This window comes from Uranotaenia lowii, chromosome 1 (assembly GCF_029784155.1).
Source record: "Uranotaenia lowii strain MFRU-FL chromosome 1, ASM2978415v1, whole genome shotgun sequence".
Classification (NCBI taxonomy): Eukaryota; Metazoa; Arthropoda; class Insecta; order Diptera; family Culicidae; genus Uranotaenia; species Uranotaenia lowii.
In genome coordinates, this window is record NC_073691.1 from 32,838,065 (window position 1) to 32,861,470 (window position 23,406).

Genomic DNA, 23,406 nt, shown 5'->3' on the forward strand with positions numbered 1-23,406 from the left:
CAGGCAGCGGTTTACAAATACTTGCAGTTTTCGCGTCGTCACCGCATATGTGCACCAAGTTTCGCACCCGTACAGCAATACGGATTTGACGTTTGAGTTGAAGATTCGGATTTTTGTTCGTAGAGAGATCTGGCGTGACCGCCAGATGTTTCGGAGACTCGCAAACGCAAATCGGGCCTTTCTGATCCGGGTTTCGATGTCTTTCCTGGTACCACCATCAGGCGTTATCTGGCTACCAAGATACTGGAAGCACTCCACTTTCTCAACTTGTTGCCCAGCTACCATGAAACTGGAGGGATTTCCTGTGTGATCTCCATCGACTTGGTCTTTCCGACATTGACTTTGAGACCTGCTGCCTTGGAACTTTCGGTGAGGTCGTCGAGTTTGCTCTGCATGTCCGGTTGTGTTTGGGCGAGCAAAACAATATCGTCAGCCAGGTCAAGGTCGTTCAGTTGCTCCATTGTTAAAGGATTCCACGGCAATCCTCGGTTCGGTGCACAGTCGATCGATCCAGTCAGAATCTCATCCATTACGATGAGGAAAAGTAGCGGTGACAGAATACATCCCTGTCTCACTCCAGCAGTTACCGGGATTGGTTCGGACAAGACACCGTCGTGCAAGACCTTGCACGAAAATGCCTCGTACTGTGCTTCGATGAGATGGACTAGTTTCTCAGGGACCCCTCGTCGCCTTAGAGCCGCCCAGATGTTTTCATGATTAAGTCGGTCGAATGCTTTTTCGAAATCAACGAACACCAGCAGAAGAGTTTGATTGAGAAGATGATTGATGTTTTACAAAAAATGACAAATAATCGATTTAAATAAAAAAATACAAACGTTACGCTATACCAGTCCTTAGTTGAGAGTTTTGATTTCGAAATTTATGCGGTTGAGTGACATTATGAATATTATAATGTCCGTAGTAAATAATTCATTGAGTTCTGAATTGTCTGTCGCAATCTGAATGGTTACTACAAAAAAAAAAACAAACTACATTTAACTCCTTGAAAAACATGAATAACAATTTATCTTAACAATTTCTTGGCTCGTATCTAAAGATAGGTTTGAGGAGTGAAATAAGTTATCGCTGGATTGATTAGAACTTGTTTGGACAATTTTTTAAAAAAAAGAAGTAAAAAGCAGAATAATGCATGTGCAGAATGTATTTATAAGCTCTTTAATCCTTTTTGCCGCTGGAAGTGTTCGTAATATAATGCTGGTCGTTTCTCTATAATTTATAATTTTTTTGAAAAATAACCTCAGAATCGACTTTGTTTATCGCCCTGCTAATTTGTACACATCCAAAAAATGTTCGTGAGAAAAATCAAAAACAAGTTTAATGCCTTTTTTGCATAATTCTGGGCTTGGGGAAAATTAAGCTTCATAGCGACAATTTTTTAGACTATTTTTTCCATCTTAATCCATACAAGTGTGCGTGAGAAATGTCAACTTAACACTAGAAAGACCGCACCAGTCAAAATGACTGGTTGGTCACTTTGTTTGTTGAATATCTTTTGAACACTACGCTTTAAAAATTCGCAAAAAATACGACTTTTCATGAATTTTGAATCTCTACAAAACAAATCTCTACTTTATTTCACTAGCTATTTTAATAAGCGAGAAAAATTTCGCCATGGACACTCGGACCGAGACCAGTCAAAATGACTGGTAAAATTCACAACCCTATAACTCAAACAAGATAAAAAATTTTCGCTTGCTTTTGGTTTCATTTGCAAGCTACATTCAAGTCAATGAGCCCTAGTTTATTTATTGTGGGCAGAAGTGTGTCATTCGTTATGAAATTATTGATTTTCGATGCGAAGTCATGAAGATTTATAGAAAAAGTTCTCGGATTGGCCGCTGTGTGGCGCTTCAAGCACTTTACTCCCATTTTTTTGGGTCTGTTTTGTTGCTCAATTATAATCAAACTTTCTGTCAAAATTTGGCGGAACTTCATCAAGATTTGTAAAAGTTATGTTAGATCTAAAACGAGTAATCGAGTAGTTTTAGGTGATAAATATGTTTCATACTAAACTAGTATGAGTAAAATAATTATGAATTGTGTACTTTTTTATTCAAATTTGAAGACATCAGCCATGAAACTGAATAATTTAAATGATATTTCAACATGGGTGCATGGAATATTTTTTATATGTTGGTTATCCACCAAGGGTGCACGGATTCACCGCAGTTTCTGCCCAAGTATGTATTCACATGCATTCTTAGATTATTAGGTTCGACAAATTTCCAATGCAAGTTCACTTACAGGTATTCCGGCACCCGTGTATATACCTGGCCAGCTGGCAACTGATTGAACATTCTTATTATAAGAGGAAACACATCTTACGTGTCGGCAACTTTTGGGGTTTGAATCCAAGTGTTTTCTTGCCGATACGGGGAATCGAACCCAGTACGTCTGGCATACCTAGACCATACTCGTGCCAGCCTACCTGATAGACCACATCGGCGCTCAACTATATTTAAACATGGGTGCACGGATTAGCTGTATATTCGCCGTTGAAAATTATATATGTAGAAATAAATAGTTTTCAACTTGCTTCAGAACACAAAATATTTTTGAGTTAGATATGATAGGTATTTGAAATGCAATATTGGTGAATCGAAAAACAAATCAACGTGTACATTTGACAATGTTGATTCATTATTTTTATTTCACTGTTTTCCGTCGCACGACATAACTTGATGCATATAATTTCAAAAATTCACTTGGTCCATGGTAACCGTTTTCCAATTTCTTGGATGTTGATCAGACCTTATCAGATAAATATACGATTGGAAAAACCTGTTTTTTAATAATAAATAAATAAATTTCTTATTTCAAGATATTATTGATATATAAAAAACGGAACTTAAAATAAAAATCGTTATTTAAATCATTCCGTCTCAACATGAAAGCCATGGTTCCGATTTTAGTTTAGTTAGGATTTGTAAAAATGCTGTTTAAAAATTGTCAAAAAGTCCAATATTTAATTAAAACGCAGTGAATCCGTGCACCCATAGTGAAAAACCATAAATATAACACAAATTTTCATTTAAATCTATTAAAGTTTTTATGCTTTACCTTTAGCATGCAAAAAAAAATTGATTTTGGATGAATGGCGGTGAATCCGTGCACCCATGGTAAATTGCTCTACTTATAGAAAAAATTCGCTTTAAAACCTACGATATCAGGTATAATTTATAGGCAACGTGTTGAAAAATTTCAGAGCGATGGATGCTAGAAAATATCAACTAAAACAAAACTGAAGTGAAACCGTGCACCCATGGTCAATACTCATAGCCATCTAACTTGGTTTTATAATAAGATTGATAATGTGTTTTAATTTTCTGATAACTATTTGAAATATTCAATTTATGACATACACGCATTCGTCAATTATGCCAAAATGAGGTGATTCCGTGCACCCATGGTGAAAAAATATTTCCATTTTTTAGCGAAAATGTTATTGAATAAATAATAAAATAATTTCAGAAGAAAAAAGTTAAAAATATTATGATATAAAAAATTTCCCCTTTACCAGTCATTTTGACTGGTCACGGTCCGAATAGGTATATTCAATTTGCCGGTCCTTCTAGTGTTAAAATTCTTTTATTCTAAAAAAAAAATTGATAAACAAGGGCAAATATCTACTGAATTTGGAACATTTCAAAATGTCTGATTCCATTTCTCTTTGCTTCCAAAAATTTTTCACCTTCGACATTAAACCAAATTCATTGATTCAAAGTTTTGTTAAAAACATAGTCCGAAAGTTTTTGAGCCGAGTGACAATTGTTTAAGGGTCTTTAATAATTATTAATAATAATTGTCCGAAAGTAATAAGTTTACAAAATTAATCCAAAGTTCAAAAAAATATTGTTCTGAATAAAGTTCATTCCAATGTTCCTTAACTGCTTCCCAGTAAATAAGCAATAATTTCGCTGTAACTAAACTTTTATATATTGAACTCAATGCTTTTCCACATCACCAAAATGAATTTTGAATAGTAAAAGAACATTACTATCTTGATGCAAACGGAAGCCATTTTTATTTTCTTGTCGTTGCATGGAATGTCAAATATCAGGCCCGTTCAATAGCGAATTGAAATTGGTTTCAATCGATTTCGGTTGTTCACTCAGCCAATGTTTTGGTCGAAACTAATCCTAATGACGTTCAATGAAGCCAATCGAAATCGATCAAGCCCGAGAGCAGGTTTCGTTTCTATCGGTTTCTATCGCACTAACACAAATGTAGTTGTTTACTGTCAAAAAACAGCTGATTCGATGTGTTGTGAAAAATTATTTGAATTCGGTGTCATTCGGTACGGTGTTCTCTGTCGGGTGCTGAGTCGGTAGTGCTGTGCCATTTGTGCTGTTGCAGTCGTGCTGAGTCGGTGGAGCTGTGCCAATCGTGCTGAGTGGAGTTTTGGAATGGTGTCTGGCTGGACTGCACAGGTGCTAGTGAAAGTGGTGTCGGTCGATGTGACATTGGCGGTGCTATGTCAGTAATGCGGTGTCAGTAGCATCTTTCAGTACAGTGCTGCACCGAAGCAAATGTGAAATTTTATGAAATAAGTTTAAAATAATAATAAATACATGTTACATATTTTGACCAATAAAAGACATTTATTTTTATCACGATATTTCCATGGAGTATGGTGTTGTTGACACGGAAGAGGCGATATTCGCATTGTTATTCCTCGGAGCTTTCTACTTCCACCTATAGATTTAATCCTGCCAGGGTCGAGCTTCCGTATATTTCCATCAACAGCTTCTGGATTCATTCTTCTCTGCCTAATGTCTTGTTTTGGATGAGGGTGGCGCAGGTAGACTTCGAAGGATGTCATGTCCAGGGTCGTTTTTGTACTGGAAAAAAAGAGAAAATACCTGTTAGTGTTGGATTCAGGGAACGGGGTCCGGGCCGATCCAATTTTTTTTTATTAAATTTTGACTGGCTACCAATTGCTTTGTCATTTTCCCTGATGTATGAATAAATTGATGAGATTTACTTACCAAGTTTTTTTTTCCGACATTTTGTTAATACCCATTTTAAAAATAACGAGGACAACAATGACTTCGGAGAAAACGCACGCGTCTAAAATTCTAAAAAATACGGCGAAAAATGCCGTGGGTATTGATTTGAGTTGATTGCTTAAACGCTTTTTTTTATTATGCTTAAAGGATCCCGAAATCTCGAAGCGCACAGCTGAATAAGAAAAGCGTTAGTATTAGTGGGTGGCTGTTCATTCAACAGCCTGATAGAAATCGATCGAAGTCAATTGGAAAAACAGCTGATCAACTGTCAATCCATTTCAATTGATTTCGATTGAGTTTCGTTGAACACACCTAAAAAAACCAATCAGTTTTTGGTTATATTTTGTGAGTGACGGACGTGTTTAAGCGAGAGTCTAAATTATGATTCAGATTAATCGGCAGTTCACGACAATGGCGTAGTTGATACGATGAGCACGTATAAGAAAAGTAGCTGCTTAGGTTCTTTTGAAATGATTCCAATTCCGGTAAATAAGATGAACTGAAGAAGCGAAGATTTGAAAGGCTGCTCCTAAAGTTGTTTTGTAAGAATTCAGGTTCCGGTAAATAAAACAGACTGAAGAAGACTACTACTTAGGCAGTTTTTAAAGCGAAGATTTGAAAGACTACTGCTTAGGCAGTTTTCTGAGGATACCAGTAAAAAATCCGGTAAAATAGACGTACTTGAAAATCATAGATTTGAAAGACTGCTGCTAAGGTTGTTTTTTACTTATGCCAGTTTCGGTAAATAAGATGTACTTAAGAAGCGCAGATTTTAAAGGCCGATGCTCAAAAAGAGTGTTTTGAAATGATGCCAGATCCGGTAAATGAGACGGACTGAAGAAGTGCAAACTTGAAAGGCTGCTCCTCAGGTGTATTGTAAGAATGCCATAAATTCTGCTTCTGCTTCTGCTATAAATGTTTTGTGAGGATGTCAGTTCCGGTAAATGAGACGGACTTAAGAAGCGCAGATTTGAAAGACTACTGCTTAAGCAGTTTTCTGAGGATACCAGTAAAACGTCCGGTAAAATAGACGTACTTGAAAAGCATAGATTTGAAAGAATACTGCTAAGGTTATTTTGTACTTATGCCAGTTCCGGTAAATAAGATGGACATTAGAAGCGCAGATTTTAAAGACTTAAATAGAGTGTTTTGAAATGATGCCACTTCCGGAAAATAAGACGGACTGAAGAATCGAAGATTTAAAAGGCTGTTACTTAGGTTGTTTTGAAATGAAAGTAGTTTCTGTAAATAAGACGGTCTGAAAAAGCGCAGATTAGAAAGGCTTCTGCTTTGTTTGCTTTGTGAGGATGTCAGTTCTGGTAAAAAAGTCGAACTGAAGAAGCGCAGATTAGAAAGGTTTCCGCTTTGTTTGTTTTGTTCCGATAAATAAAACAGACTGAAGTAGCACAGATTTGAAAGGCTGCTGCTTAAGTTGTTTTGGACGAATGCCAGTTCCGGTAAATAAGACGGACTGAAGAAGCGCAGATTAAATTGACTGCTTCTTAGTTTGTTTTGAAATGATGCAAATTCCTGTAGAGAAGCCAAACTGAAGATACGCAGATTAAAAAGGCTGTTGCTTAAGTTTTTTTGAACAGATGCCAGTTCCGGTAAATAAGACGAACTGTAAAAGCGCGGAATTTGTTTCGAAATGAAGTTCCGAAGTTCCGGTAAATAAGACGGACTTAAGAAACGCAGACTAAAAAGGCTGCTACTTTGTTTGTTTTGTGAGGATGACAGTTCCGGTAAATAAGATAGAAGTAGCGCAGATAAGAAAGGCTGCTGCTTAGTTTGATTTGAAATGATGTAAGTTCCGGTAAATAAAACAGACTGAAGAAGCGCAGAATATAATGGCTGCTGCTTTGATTGTTTTGAAATGATGCTAGTTCAGGTGAATAAGACGAACTGAAGAAGCGCAGATTTGGCCGCTGCTATGTTTGTTTTGAAATGATGCCAACTCTGGTAAATAACACGAACTGGAGAAGTGCAGATTAGAAAGGCTGCTGTTTAGTTTGTTTCGAAATGATGTCAGTTCCGGTAAATAAGACGGACTGAAAAGGTACGAATTGAAATGGCTGCCACTTTGTTTGGTTTTAAATGTTGCCAGTTCCGATAAATAATACGGGTTAAAAATGCGCAGATTCAAAAGGCTGCTGCCTTGTTTGTTTTGTGAACATGCCGTTTTCGATAAATAAGACGGTAAATTAGAAATGCTGCAGCTTGTTTGTTTTGTGAGGATGCCAGTTCCGGTAAATGAGACGGCCTGAAAAAGTTTACATTAAAACGGCTGCTGCTTTGTTGTTTTGAAATGATGCCAGTACCGGTAAATAAGACAGACTGAAAAAGCGCAGATTAAAATGTCTGCTGCAGTGTTGTTTTGAAATGATGCAAGTTCCGGTAAATAAGACGGACTAAAGAAGCGCAGATTGAAAAGTTTGTCGCTTTGTTGTTATGTAAGGGTGCGAGTCCCTGTAAATAAGGTGGACGGAAAAAACGCAGATTGGAAAGGCTGCTACTCTGTTTGTTTTGTGAAGATGCCAGTTCCGGTAAATAAGACGGACTGAAGAAGCGCATATTTGAAAAGCTGCTGCTAAAGTAGTTTTGCTCGGATGTCAGTTCCAGTAAATACGACGGATAGAAAAAAATGCTGATTAAAATGGCTGTTGCTTTGTTTTTTTTAAATGATGCCAGTTAATAAGACGGACTTAAGAAGCGCAGATTCTAAAGGCTACTGCTTAGGTTGTTTTGTACAAATGTCAGCACGTCAGTAAGACGGACTGAAGAAGCGCAGGTTCTGCTGGCTGCTGCTTAATTTGATTTGAAATGATGCCAGTTCCGATAAATAAGACAGACTTAAGAAGCGATGATTGAAATGCTGCTGCTTAGAGTGTTTCGAAATGATTCCAGTTCCAGTAAATAAGACGGACTAAAGGAGCGCAGATTGGAAAGGCCGCTGCTTTGTTTGTTTTGTGAGGATGCCAGTTCCGAGAAATAAGACGGACTGGAAAAGCTGCAGCTTTTTTTTGTTTTGAAATGATACCAGTTCCGGTAAATAAGACGGACTTAAGAAGCGCAGATTTGAAAGGACTCTGTTTTTTTTTGTTTTTTTAGGCCAGTTCCGGTAAATAAGACGGACTGGAAAAGCGCAGATTAATATGGCTGCTGCTTTTTTTTTGTTTTGAAATGATACCAGTTCCGGTAAATAAGACGGACTTAAGAAGCGTAGATTTGAAAGGATTCTGCTTTTTTTTGTTTTTTTTTAGGCCAGTTCCGGTAAATAAGACAGACTGAAAAAGCGCAGATTTTAAAGGCTTCTGTTTTGTTTATTTTGTGAGGATGCCAGTCCCGATTAATAGGACGGATTGAAAATTAGAATGGTTGCTGCTTATAAATTGTTCTAAATCATAAAGAAAGATCAAATTGAGATTAAAAGATTACAGAAAAGCAATTTAAAAAAAGAATCGGTTTTGAAAATTGCTCATCGAAATGTCAAGATGGGATGGAGGATATACAGAATGGAAAAAAAAGTTATAAAGAAAAAAAATGTGGCGACACTGAGCTATAAGCTTCAAAGTGTAAACAAAACACAAATCTCACTCACAAGATTTGTATTTTAGTTTACTTTTTGAAGCTTCTAGCTCAGTGTTGCCACATTTTTATTTTGACGTGTTAAAGCGAGTGCTGAGTTATGATATAGATTAATCGTCAGTTCACGACTCAATAATACGCGTCTTTCATTGGTTTCTACTATCCATAAATATGATTTTAGCTTGTAATCGATTCTGATTATGAATATGAGTATTTTGTAGAATATCATTTTGCTGAATTGTTAGTTGGGATAAGTGGGAACGGCCTTGTTAATTTACCTCGACAAATAGATGTTCAAGTACCTCTTTTAGAGGTTCTGAAGCTTTTTTTTTGTATTGAGAAATGGAACAAAATTTACGTTTTAATAATCTAGAACCTCTTCAAGGCTTATGTATGAAGATATTTTCGTGGAATGATATAAACGATAAAAAAAATCGAAAACATCGATTTTTCATCGCTTAAATATTCAAAACCTCTTAAACAAAAAATTTATAATTTATTTAGCTTCCCTCATTTAACATCCTGAAACATTGGCATGCACAAACTATCAGTTCTCCCTTATTATGAGCTCGCTAACAATACAAGACAGAAAAACACAGCAATATTGAATTATTAAAACAACGATCACTGGAGTGTGGAAAATCGGTGTAGAATTTTCTTTTTATTAGAAGCTCCTGGTCTGCCTTCTGCAGCCAAGCCATCATCCTAGAGTTTACCGCAACCGAAGAGAGATCAAAATTCCAAAAGGAAATGAAATGAGAAGATGCATCCTCGAACCTACCTCGTCCGAAGGTTTGGTTTGAATTGAGGCGAGTTCTCGAGGATGGAGGTGGCTCGGGAAAAATATAAATAAAAACCTGACCATTCACTCCTCCTACTAGGTATACCTTCAGAAAAAAAAACCTGGAAGCAAAATTCAGCGGCAGCAATAATAAAACAAGCAATCATGATAGCCTCCGGGCCTCACCGGAGCCAACAGCCGAAAATAATCCTGAGCCCGGTCCGTGTTCAAAACTGTGAGGAACCGATGCCCTGACGTCGTCGGATCCTTCCCTTCGTTCTAGAATCGATGAGCATGATGGATTGGTCGGCTTGGGTCCAGAGGGAAGGTTCGAGAAGGTGCAACTCTGCCCCGTCCGACATTTTTCTTTAGGCAAATTCCCTGTGTGCATAAATTCGGGCGCAAAACCTTGCTTCTCTGCTGGCATCCGGATAGGTTTTTCAAACTGGTCAGAATTTGGAGGAAGAACCGGAAGTGGACCGAGGGAGGGAGCTGAAGATTAAATATTCATCATCTCTGGTCCGTTGCACTGAACGTGTTTTTTTTTATTATTGCGTGTATTTTCATTCAAAATCATCATAACGTAGGCATGGTTTGAAGTCTATTTTTTGAAAGGAGGGGGAGAAATTTGATATAATCATATAAACAATAATGGCACCTCGGAAAAACAGATTTCCTCATCATGGAACTTCTCAACTGATGCTGAAAGATGTTTAACTTCATTATCTCAAATTGAACCATACTTCCAGAATAAAATATTTACAGTTTTACTTCACAAACTGAAGACTATGTTCACGTAATTTCAATTCAACTTATCTCATTCTGCAGTACGGGGAACAAAGTTATTAAGAAGGTAGTACAGAGATAACTGACAATCCACTTAGCCAAAGATATCCCTTCATTAGAGGGTAATTCCACAGCCGCCTGACATAGCTCCAAACTAACAAAGAATTTCAAGGTGGAGCACCGGTTTGGCCATCATCGCACCCATAAGTAGATTCTCTTCTATAATAACAGGATAAGTTGAGAAAATTTCGGGAGCCGAAAAAAAGTGGTGGATAAACCCATTTGAGGACCCAACCGGCAGCAGCATCTCAAGCTCATCTTCTTACTACAATCGGAAAGATAGGGTTGATAATATTGGAATAACCATATCTTTTACGTGAATTGGCCCGTGCCGAACAAAAATTTAGTATGTGATGATAATGCTTCTTATCAATTCTACTAGGTCATTAATTTCTTCTAACTTTCTATCCGTCTATTAAATTTTAGAATCTTAAGATGTTCTTACTAAAAAGGACATCACAACCGATAAGGCCTATAAATCGAGGTATCTATTACATATATAAAATTGTCTTGTAACGGTGTCAGAAGATGCTATTTTCCTAAACGGCGGAATCGATTCACACGAAATTACTTTTTGGAGTATTCTGTAGGCATGAGAATAGGTTTAAGGCTTTGATAAAAATGTTGTTTTTGAGGGTTTTTGAGGAACCGCCATTTTTTAGTTTCCTTCATCGCGGAGCTTTGTGCTGAACTTCTAGTTGGGAAGTCCCTTCTACTATGGAATGCCAGCTCTACGTCCAGGAACATTCTTTTCAGCTCCATTATTGGTTTTGCGAAGAGATGTGCAATCGGTAGGACGGCCCCTTTTACGTGATTGTAGTCGTTGGGAACCGCAGAGATCAGCGAGTAGTCTTTTTCATTCACCGGAACGTTCCCAATCGATCTGATTGTATTCCTCAAATAATTGACTTAACGATCTCATGTTTTTAACGTTTTAATGAAAAGAAGTGAAAATCTTGAAAAGCAAAATCCAAAGAAAAAATACTGGCTTACGCGCCAAATTCCAGAAGGAATTTGCCAGCACTTCGTTACTTTTGCCCGGCGGCTAGCGGGAAGTCGTGGATCCGCAGCTTGTTATGAGGAAAATGGTTCAAAAAAGATTTAAACACTCTTCAGTTTACAATCTCGTATTGAAAGGAAAGCTAACAAAACTAATTGGCCAATAAACAATTCTTCACAAACGTGAGAGCTCTCACGGACCAGCAGGGCAGCTTCCCTCGGCTGAATCCGGATTCTTCCAGACGAAAAACAGAGGTCAAAAGAAAGGCCGATGGTGATTCTGGCAAAAACCAACGGCATTTAGGAACTTTTCACTTGTAGGTTTCGATTTCGGCAAAAACTTACTCGGCCTCTCTGCTTGCGCGTACTCAGGCGTGTGAAAGCGATCTTCTTTCAGGTACTCTTTCAGAAATTTTTATGGTCGTGAAAACAACCGATTCTGCGCAATGCGGTTTCTAGCGGAATCAGCGGGCCCTGATCGCTCTCACGGTCCGTCCCGTGTTCCGTGCGTCCCAGCGCCAGGTTGACAGTCGGCCTCCGAAAGCGTCCAAGACGATTACCAGGAACCGCACAGCAAAAGAGCATCACAACTGGTCACATGGCACTTTAGCTTTTTACGCCACTGCAGCACTCGCTGCTGACCCAACGGGATAACGCCCAACAACTAAGTGAGTCGGCTGCCGTCGGTGGTGCGCCTTATATTGATTCGCATCTGTTGGCGTGCGAGAAGTTTTCCTCTGCCGTCGGTCCGTGTTTTCAGTGTTCTGCTTTGTCGTTCGTACCTCGCAAGGCGTGCGCTCGGGGTTTATTTTAAGTTTTGTTACTTCGAAAAGCAAGAGTGCGCAATCCCACCTGAACCATTGATTGAATTGCTACATTTTTGAGGTCATTTAGCCTGTGGCGCATCGCAATCTAATAATAGGTGCCGATGCGCTGCTAAGTCTGTTCATGTACTCCCTTTCCATATCGTTCCCCGATGATCGTTCAGTTTGCGACGTCGACGAGTTAAGACGCTTTTCGTTATTATCGCGTGCTGTTCGTAGTGCTCTCGACTATATTTTCGGTGTTTCTCTAACACAGACATCCACTTCAAGCAACTTTTCAGTGACATTGTGTATTGTGAAATTGACTTCTGATTGAACTCTTTCTTGAGTTTCTCGCCATTATGGCGGATCGAAACCCACCTTGGGGTGGGCAAACCGATCCCGGACAAGCTTTTCGAAGGACTCTCCCTTCGTGGATGGATCCAAATGGATTGCATGGGGACTTGCAATTTCTATTAATGAAACCAGCCGATAAAGTGAAGCTTCCAGCTAATCCATTTATAATCGCTAAATCTATCGATCGTGCGGTGGGTAAAATCGATGGTGCGAATCCTATCGATGGTGGTAACTGTTATCTACTAAAAGTGCGTAGCCCAGACCAGTTCAGCAAATTGGAACGTATGACGGAGCTTATTGACGGAACCCCCGTCACCGTTAGCTCCCATCCTACATTGAACACTTGCCAACGCGTAGTTTCGTGCCGGGAAGTTTTTGGACTTTCGGATGAGGAAATCCTCGATAATCTACTCGACCAACATGTAATAAAAGTGTACCGTTTCGTGAAAAAAGTTGACGGCAAGGAGGAACCAACAAACTCTATGGTCCTTACATTTAGAGGAACAATTCCTCCAACACACGTTTATTTTGGTTACGTTAGGGTTCCAACTCGGGCATATTACCCTCGACCACTTATGTGTCTCAAGTGTGGCAAATTTGGTCACACAAAACTTCGTTGCAAGCATCCTGAAATATGCCTTCTTTGCGGTGAATCTCCCTCTCATCCTGTCTGTCCGAAAACTCCCCACTGTGTTAATTGCGATGGTTCGCATTCCGTCAGAGATCGTTCTTGCCCTGTCCAACAAGAAGAGCAAGAAATTGTCCGAATCCGGGTTGACCTGGGAATTTCTCAGGCAGCTGCGGTTAAGGAATTTCGTTCTAGATGTCTCTCTGCCCAAAACGTCCCCAGTAAAATCCAACAGCGGTTAGTAATAACCAAACCGAAAGCCACAGCAGATGAAAAGGATGCCCGCATTCTGCAGTTGGAACAACAAATCGCCGTTCTCACTGCTCGCCTAAACGAACTCCAACCTATGACCGATTTTGACTCCGAAACTGACAACAAATCCTCTGACAGTTCTGTCACCACCATGGTGACCGAAACCAGCGAAAACACCTCATCTACAACGAGATCCACAACCAAACGGAACCGAGGCTCCCAAAAATCATCTGATGATTCCCAGAAATCATCTAATGATTTCCAGAAAAAACCCACGACACCAAAAAAGAAAAGGGCTCTACCAACCAACATAACTGAACGACCCCATGGTAAAAAACCCTCATAGGCTTCCTTCTAAAATTTGGTAAGTTTAAACCCCTTATTCTATCACCATGGCTAATACATCAATTATCAATCCTCCAGATATATCCCTCCAGAATAACGTTCCCTCTCACGAAGCCCTATCTTTGAACATCAATTCCCAAACAACAAGCTCCCTCAATGTCCCAGATTCCTCTTCCCCCAGAACTCCCACCCCAATACGTAAAACCCCTTTCGCTCTACAGTGGAACCTAAGAGGTCTAAGAGCACGAGCTCTTGAAATTCCATTACTGATTAATGAATTTTCACCTATTATCCTTGCCTTTCAAGAAACCCTTGCTCATCCAAATCAGATCTCCGAAACTTTCATCAAAGGATATAAACTATCATTGAATACCAACCCTGGTCAAGGATCTGGTATCGCCGTTAAAACTGGCTACCCCTTTTCCAATATTCCCATTGATTTCCCTTTAAATGCAGTTTGCATCCGTCTAAAATCCCCCTTCGAAATAACAGTGCTATCGATCTACATCTCACCCGAAAAATCCTTTAATGACTACTCCAAAGAACTGGAAGAACTATTAGAACAGTTACCTCAACCAATGCTCATCTTAGGTGACTTTAATGCACACTCCACCAGCTGGGGATGTCATAGAACCGACAGAAAGGGTTCTTTTACTGAAAATTTCTGTTATTCCAATAACATCACAATACTAAATAACCTCCTGCCTACTAGAGTCGACCCCTCCACCGGAAACACCTCTTCCTTAGATCTGAGCCTAGTATCCTGGCACATCGCCTCAAAATTCAGTTGGAGAGTCCTTGACGACACCCATGGGAGCGATCACTATCCAATAATAATTTCCCTCGAACACTCTGCTCCGAAAGTAGCCACAAGACCGCGTTGGAAGTATGAAGACGCCGATTGGGTCGGATATCAAATTGATATAGAACGAGCCCTTGATACAGATCCCCATCACACCCCTGAATCCTTTTCCCAACTTCTTTTTGATACTGCTGCTTTACATATCCCACGAACTACTGGCGTACCTGGCAAACGATCTGTCCCATGGTGGGGCCCTGAAGTCCGGGACGCCATAAAACTCCGCCGGAAAAAACTCCGTGCGCTGAGACGCCTCTCAGCTGACCATCCCAACAAAGAAACAGCTCTTAATGATTACAAGACCGCACGCTCAGCTGCCCGGGCAGCTATCAAAACAGCTAAAAGTAACAGTTGGAAGGAATTCGTCGAGGAAATCAACCCTGACACACCTTCTGCCAAATTGTGGGAAAAGATCAAACGCCTGAGTGGCTCCAATCGCACAAGTCGTTTCCAGCTTCTGATTAACCAACAGTACTCAAACGATCCCTTTCTTTTAGCCGAATCCTTTTGCCAACACTTCTCATCCATCTCATCCCCTGATCCTTCCAACAACAGCTACTCCCCCATTGATTTTAAAACTGACTTAATCCTTGAATACAATTCCGATTTTACCTCACATGAACTTGATATAGCCCTCCAAAAGGTTAAGGGGCGATCGGCTGGACAGGACGAAATTGGGTATCCCCTATTAAAAAACCTTCCCCCCGTTGGTAAAGCATATCTTCTTCGAATACTGAACAAAATCTGGGATATCGGAGAAATTCCAGTACAATGGAAAGAAGGATTAATCATTCCCATCCCCAAACCGCAGCAAGATCTACACCTTATTAACAGTTTCCGCCCCATAACCCTTTTGAGCTGTTCGGGGAAAATTCTCGAACGAATGGTAAAACGACGTCTTGTGTCCGTTATTGAATCTAGAAACCTTCTGGACACCCGACAATATGGTTTTCGTCCCGGATGCTCAACTGATGACCACCTTACTATGTTTGAAAAAACCCTTGACGATGCCCGAGAAAGACGCCACCACGTTGAGTGCCTATCCTTAGATATTTCCAAGGCCTTCGATAGGGTCTATAGACACAGAGTACTATCTACTATTAAAGAATGGGGCATCCTTGGTAGAATGGGACTCTTCATACAAAGCTTCTTATCAGAACGAAAAGCCAGAGTCTTCATTGATGGCAAACTATCCTCGTCCAGAGTCATCGAAAACGGCGTGCCACAAGGGTCAGTCATTGCCCCAACTCTGTTCCTAATTGCAATGCAATCGCTGTTTGAAATTGTCCCAGAAAACATCCAAATCCTTATTTATGCCGACGACATCACCCTCTTTTCTATCTCTCCCTTTTCTCTGCTAACAAGAAAACGTCTTCAAACTGCTGTTGATAAAATAGCTAACTGGGCCCCTACTATGGGTTTTAAATTTGCCCCCGATAAGTCCAACCTAATGCACTTTAGCCACAAGAAGAGAAGACTGAACAGACTCCCTCCCCTCGTAATGGACAGCAAAACCATTCCCCTTGTCCACGGAGCCCGCATCTTGGGCGTTGTAGTGTCGTACACTATGCCCGAAGACTCATACAATCATGTACAACAATTTGACATACCTTGATTATACAATTGACCATGTTCCAAGTGTGAGACATTAAAGATTCAGTTTTGTACGACGGCAATCCGAGTAAGTTGTGCGTGCTTCACATTCCGAAATACCCGACATAACACTGGCGACGACGGAAAAAGAATCGATCTTTTAAGAGTGCGAAAAAGTAAATTGAACGGGAGTGAGATATGTAAGTACCGAAATTATAAGAGAGTTAGTTTCTAGAAAAGAAATTAAAAGTAACCTGTGGTGAAAATTGGGGCTAAATAGATTGATGGCTATGGTATTAAAGATGGCTTCCGAAAACGCGAAAATGTGATTTGGGGAATTTGATTGAATTGGTGAATGGTGAATGAAGGGGTACCGATGAAGTCAAAGGACCAAGGGTTGGTTATGATGGAATGTTATTTTAAAATAAAAAGGTGTTCAAAGTGAAAGAAAATTAATCTATGAATAAAAATGAAAAATCATCGGAAGCGGCCATTCCAATTCTTGAAAAATTCAAGGCCAAGTGGAAAAAGTGTGGTTGTTGTGTTACCGGCAGAGCGATTTGGGTAACTCAGAGAGAAAAAAAAAGTGATGGCAATTGTGTTTGTGACTCCAGTGAAAGGAGATGAAAACGGTTAAGCAACGAGACTCAATGAGTTCCACAGAACAGCTGATCGAATCGCCCGGGGGAAAATACTGCACGTAGTTTTTGTAGCTCTACGGAGTTTAGATTTGTTTGTCTAATCCAACATCTAACTTTGGAACTTTGGACACGTAAGTAAGTATTCATTTATTTTAGTGCTTCAATATCATTGCACAAGTTGCAAAGTTAACGAAAAAAAAACCGTGAAATGGGCCGAGCGCCGGATTTACTGTTTCGGAGTGAGCCGTTGTGTAATGCATTATATTGATAGAAATGTGAAAAGGACCGAGTGTCGGGTTCACAAATATTGGTAGATATTGAAATCCATAATTATCAGAAAGAAAAAGAAAAACTTTCTTCATTAGATTAACAAATATGAATGAGTCAAAATATTCGAAAAATTGTGAAAAGGACCGAGCGTCGGATTCACACGCGTGTTTTGGTACGGAGATGTTTTAAGCTTACGTTTGGCAGAATGACCGAGAGTCAGATTCGTGAGAGAAATTTGGTTAGCAAAAATGAATGAGCCACTATATTCGAAATATTGTGAAAAGGACCGAGCGTCGGATTCACACGCGTGTGTTGGTGCCGAGATGTCGTTAGCTACCGTTTGGAGGAAAGACCGAGAGTCAGAGTCCAGAGTTGTGAAAGAGGAAAATAGGTATGTTGGGGGATTTGCTTTGTACATGAATCGATGTAGTTGTGATTGGGCAAATGCAAGGGGAAAATAATAACGCAAAACAAAGGAAAGGAATCAAAGTAGGTGAGTGAAAGTGTTTTGATTTTCTCGTTCTCTTGCTGGCTCTACAATTATCTTCGATGATGAGTCGTAGTAAAACAGTGTTGCTAAATTTTCAGAATACACAATACGATAAAATTTCACCTCAAACATAAAACATTTGGTTACTTTTTCTTATTATTCTAAAACTCAGGACAAGAAGCAAACTTAGGTAAATTATCAAACTGGAAGTATTAAAAAAAAGGAATAAATAACCGACTGTTCTGCTAAGAATAACAAGAACACATTTCAAAATATTTATCCATCTCTTGCGAGAACCTTTGACGGATTAGATGGATTTATTCCACTGCGAGAACAATAAGACGGAGTGGTAAAAATAAAGTTAAAATCAAATAAGTTACTATTTTTTGTGAACCGAGGCATAATTGATATTTCACCACAGGAAGCTTTGGTTCTACTTAAAAAAAAGTTAACTTTGATTATTTTTATTAGCATGGATCCTTCACGAGTAATTCGGCCATTCGATGTTAACGTGGACCAAGCACAACGGGCTAAAAGAAACCAGTTGCTTCATTTGGGTGGTCCAGAACTTCAGGATATTTTTGAGCACTTACCAGGAGTAAATGACGTTCGTTATGTCACTAAGGATCCTCCTTTTTATGATGTGGCAATCGAAAAGCTAGATGCACATTTCCAACCATCGGCTGGTAGACGTACATACGAAAGAAATATTTTGCGACGAATCAGACAGCAGACCGGGGAAAGATTCAACGATTTTGTAATGAGGTTACGCATTCAGGCAAGTCGTTGCGATTTTGATGAGGCCACTTTTGAATCCATGATAATTGATCAAATTGGGGAACACAGCACATCTAAAGCTCTCAGAAAAAAGGTTTTGGAAAAAGATCGCACGTTGAACGAAGTAGTAGCTATTGGTAGGACACTTGAGGAAGTAGAAGAACAGTGCAAAGAGCTAGAAAGCGCGGAAGTTTCAACAAGACCAACAGGGGCCGTTTGCAAGGTTGGTGTTCAACAACACCAGTTTGATGGGCCAATATTGACTTCACGTCCATACTGTTCATCGCTTATGCCGTCAGTAGAGCGTCGCTACCAGTACACGCAAGCCCAACAACGATCTATGCGACCAGAGTATGGTTATGACTCTCAAGGCAGATGGGCCCCTAGGACCTATCTATATCCCCGACAAGATGCTACAAATGTCCGAACTATGCAACCTGATTTTGGAAATAGTTCCCGTGGAAGATGGAGTGGAAAAGATAACACAAATTTCCGCCGAGATTTTCACAATGTTCGTCAACGTGAAGGTTATCAATCATCAAATATTCATCGAAAGAGTTTCACAACGGATAGACAACAGTTTAAGGTCGACAATAGAATTTGTTTCGGCTGCGGTCAACGCGGACATATCAAGGATTCCCACGAATGTTTGGCCAAAGATGCTCAATGCTACAAGTGTGGTAAAATTGGCCATTTCGCAAACTGGTGCACCCGAGCAGAAGGGGAGCCATCCACTAAACGAATCAGAGCTGTGTTTCCCGAGAAAACCAACGAAGAAGAGTTGCGTAACAAAGAAGATGAAATTTGTTTCGTTATGGGTCAAAACATTTTCCCATTTGAGATTGGTGGAGTTCGAATCCCGATGGCTATTGATTCAGGAGCGGCAGCCAATCTGATTGACATGAAAACATGGGATAAGTTGCGGAAATCAAGAGCAAATGTTCGGTTCGAATCAAATGTAGATCGTTCTTTCAAAGCGTATGGATCTGAGAAGCCTTTGAAATTGGTTGGGATGTACACGTCAGAGATAAGAGCAGGGGATAATAAAACCATAGCGCAGTTCTACATAGCGGAAGATGGGAAGCAATGTCTTCTTGGAGATGAAACTGCAAAGCTGTTGAAAGTTTTGGAAATCGGGTACAACATCAATTCTTTGAAGGAAACGAACACTTTTCCAAAGATCAAAGGAGTTATAGTTGAGATTCCTATCAATCAGGACGTTCAGCCAATACAGCAAGCTTATCGAAGAGTGCCATTTGCTTTGGAGGAAAAAGTAGCAGCTAAACTCCGGTATCTTCTAGAACAAGATATTATCGAAAGAGTTCAAGAACCCTCAGCATGGGTGTCACCAGTTGTTCCTATACTGAAAGATTCTGGAGAGATAAGGCTGTGTGTCGACATGCGGAAAGCTAACCAGGCAGTGTTAAGGGAAACGCACCCCTTACCGATTGTGGACGAGTTGTTTGGATCAATAGACGGAGCAACCTTATTTTCCAAGGTTGACATCAAAGAGGCATACCATCAGGTGGAGATATCTGAACGTTCCAGAGGCATAACCACGTTCATAACAAAACAGGGATTGTTCAGGTAAAATCCAAACGAGTCAGATATTCCTTTGTATAATAACAACCACAACAACAAAAACAATGTTATAAAATAAACTCTCTGCTCTTGGGGCAACAATGTAAATGTGTTTTTTTTTTCTTCTTCTATCTATTTGATAATGAAATTTTCCTTTGACAGGTTCAAACGTTTAATGTTTGGTATAAGTTGCGCACCCGAGCTATTCCAAAAAATAATGGAATCAATAGTCGCGGGGCTCGAGGGAGTAATTGTATATCTTGACGATATATTAGTTACTGGTGGTTCTCAAGATGAACATGACAGACGTCTGAAAGCACTGTTAGATAGACTGGATGATTCTAATATCTTACTTAACAAAGATAAATGTGTTTTTAATGCGTCCGAGATAGAGTTTCTGGGCCACAAACTGTCAAAACACGGAATTCGGCCCACTGAAAGCAAAATTGCAGCCATAGAGTCTTTTCGAGCACCCAATAATATATCGGAACTAAGAAGCTTCCTGGGATTGGTAACATACATCGGTTGATTCATCCCAAACCTGGCCGACAAAACCGAACCAATCAGACAACTCCTTAGAACTGAGGAAAAATTCAATTGGACTTCTTGTCAACAAAATGCCTTCGAAGACATAAAGAGATCAGTTAAGAATTCAAATTTTCTCGGCTATTTTAATCCCAAAGATACATGTGTTGTGGTTGCAGATGCTAGTCCGGCAGGTTTGGGGGCCGTTTTGCTGCAAATGGATACTTATAAAAACACGCGAATCATATCATTTGCAAGTAAAGCTTTGACAGACCTTGAAAAGAAATACTTCCAGACAGAGCGAGAAGCTTTAGCATTGGTATGGGCGGTCGAAAAATTCCGGTTGTACCTTCTTGGAACCAGATTCAAACTAGTTACCGATTGCAAACCCCTCCAATTCTTGTTTACAGTACGAGCGAAACCATGCGCAAGGATTGAAAGGTGGGTGATGAGGCTACAAGCTTATAATTTTGAAGTTGTTTATAAACCCGGAACCAGCAATTTGGCGGATGCGTTGTCGAGATTATCGGTACAACCTCCTAAGGAATTTGACCCTTCAGAAGAAGCTTGTATTTATCACTTGGCTAGACTGGATATCCCAAAAGCTGTTACGCTTGAAGAAGTTGAAGACATCTCAAGTAAAGATCCAGAACTACGGGACACGATAACGGCGTTAGAAACAGGGGAATTGGATAAGGTACCTCGAGTTTTCAAACCGTTCATTTCGGAACTGTCAAGGTCCGGAAACCTGTTGATTCGAGGAGACAGACTAATAATACCTACTTTGCTAAGATCTAGGGTGCTGGACATTGCACACGAAACACATCCCGGTATAGTGGTAATGAAGCGAAATTTACGACAGAAGGTATGGTGGTCACTAATGGATAAAGAAGTAGAATCCTACGTAAAAAAGTGTAAAGCTTGCACCTTAGTATCAGGCTTGAACCCACCAGAACCAATCTGTTCCACAAAACTACCAGATAGGGCATGGGCCCACTTAGCCATTGACTTTACCGGACCATTTCCGTCAGGGCACAATTTGCTGGTGATCATCGACTACTTTAGTAGGTTTACAGAGGTAATAATAATGAAAACCATCACCGCTACCCTTACTGTTCGTGCTCTTCACGAAACTTTTTGTCGATTTGGCATGCCCGTTTCCATAAGAACAGATAACGGTCCACAGTTTGTGAGCGCGGAGTTTCGTCAGTTTTTGGATCAGTTTGGGATAGAACATCGAAGAACCATTCCGTATTGGCCACAAGCTAACGGGGAGGTGGAACGAATAAATCGAACAATCGGCAAACGAATGAAAATTTCGCAAGAACAAGGATCCGACTGGCAATGGGATCTACGCATGTTTGTCTTGATGCAAAACTCGACGCCTCATTCAACAACTGGAGTAGCTCCTTCCTCGTTAATGTTTGGACGGCTTATGAAAGACAAGTTACCAGGGTTAATGACAAAACCGGAAAACATTCTCGAAGAAATCCAAGACCGTGACAAGGCTAGGAAATTTCAATCTACAGAATATGCCAACAACAGGCGTGGATCACAACACAATAGCTTGAAGGAGGGAGAAACAGTTGTCGTCAAAAGGACTCAAAAAGATAACAAACTGTCCACAACATTCGACCCTGAAGAATTTGAGGTTATCCAAAGGGAGGGGTTAAGGGTTAAACTGAAATCCAATTCAACGGGCACTACAATGTACCGAAATGTCTCACATCTCAAAAAGCTTGTTTCAGATACAACTGGAGGTGCAACCACATCATGCAATCTGCCTCTCCATAGCGAAGATTCAGAGTTGACCGACTTACCCCCAACAAGGAGTCCTGAGGAGGGAACGCGAAACGAAAGTCTCGAGAAGGAAACGGCAAACGAATGTCCAAAACGTGCTCGAAGGGATCCTAAACGACCAGCCTACCTTAAAGACTTTACGCTTAATGAAATAACAAATTTATAAAGAAAGGGAGGAGTGTAGTGTCGTACACTATGCCCGAAGACTCATACAATCATGTACAACAATTTGACATACCTTGATTATACAATTGACCATGTTCCAAGTGTGAGACATTAAAGATTCAGTTTTGTACGACGGCAATCCGAGTAAGTTGTGCGTGCTTCACATTCCGAAATACCCGACATAACAGGCGTCTGGGTGGACGATCGTCTTAGATTTACACGTCACTGTAACAAAGTCCGTCAAGCTTCCTTTCCCAAACTTAACATTCTCAGAAAGGTATGTAGTGCCAGTGGCGCTGGATCCCGCGTGTCATTGTTTCGATTTCTCCACGGATGGCTTTTGCCAACAATGCTTCACGGTTTCGGCATTTTTAGTGTTGCAGGTGATCATATTGCAAAAAGTCTTGAACCAGTATACAACCAAGCCGTCCGTATCATAAGTGGTGCTTTCAGAAGTAGTCCTATTCTGTCCCTTATGGCCGAAAGTGGACGAGTTCCCTTCGAATACATCCTCTGCCAAAACCTACTTGCCAAAGCTATCCGCTGGTTATCCTATGGTCGGGACCCTGATGTCCCTCTGGTCAGGCGAGCCGAGAACTTTTTACAAAAATACCAAGGGTCTCTTCCTGACATTGCACCCCGCCCCGAACCCAGGTCCCGCAAATTTAACTCCCCGATCCCGCAGGTTGACTTAAGCCTTCTCTCCAAAATACGCGCCGGAGGCAGCCCCGCAGTTGCCCGGTCATTTTTCCAACATCTTGTAGAAAGAAAGTATAAACATCTTCCTAAATTTTACACCGACGGTTCAAAATCCACTGATGGTCGTGTGGGATGTGGTGTGTTCAGTAACAACGCTAGCCTAGCACTTTCCTTACCACCCAAGTGCTCTGTATTTAGCTCAGAGGCTTTTGCCATCTTGAGAGTTGCACAAGACCTTTGCCCCCATCCAAGATCTGTAATTTTTTTCCGATTCGGCCAGTGTATTAAAAGCTGTCCTGGCCGGAAATATAAAACACCCATGGATAAGTGACCTATCCGATCTTGCTGTACAGAAAAACATTACCCTATGCTGGATACCC

The 23,406-nt window shown here is 40.3% G+C and overlaps 1 protein-coding gene across 1 annotated transcript; it reads left to right on the plus strand.

Moving 5' to 3' along the window:
* The first annotated feature begins 20,810 nt into the window (after nt 1-20,810).
* Nucleotides 20,811-22,328, plus strand: LOC129759076 (uncharacterized protein K02A2.6-like). Its single transcript, XM_055756493.1, has one exon. The coding sequence runs from the start codon at nt 20,811-20,813 to the stop codon at nt 22,326-22,328; it is 1,518 nt and encodes a 505-aa protein (XP_055612468.1).
* The last annotated feature ends 1,078 nt before the right edge of the window (nt 22,329-23,406 follow it).

Bases quoted from the DNA above. Each gene is read 5' to 3' on its own strand.
- LOC129759076 (XM_055756493.1), top strand. From the start codon at position 20,811: ATGAGGCTACAAGCTTATAATTTTGAAGTTGTTTATAAACCCGGAACC.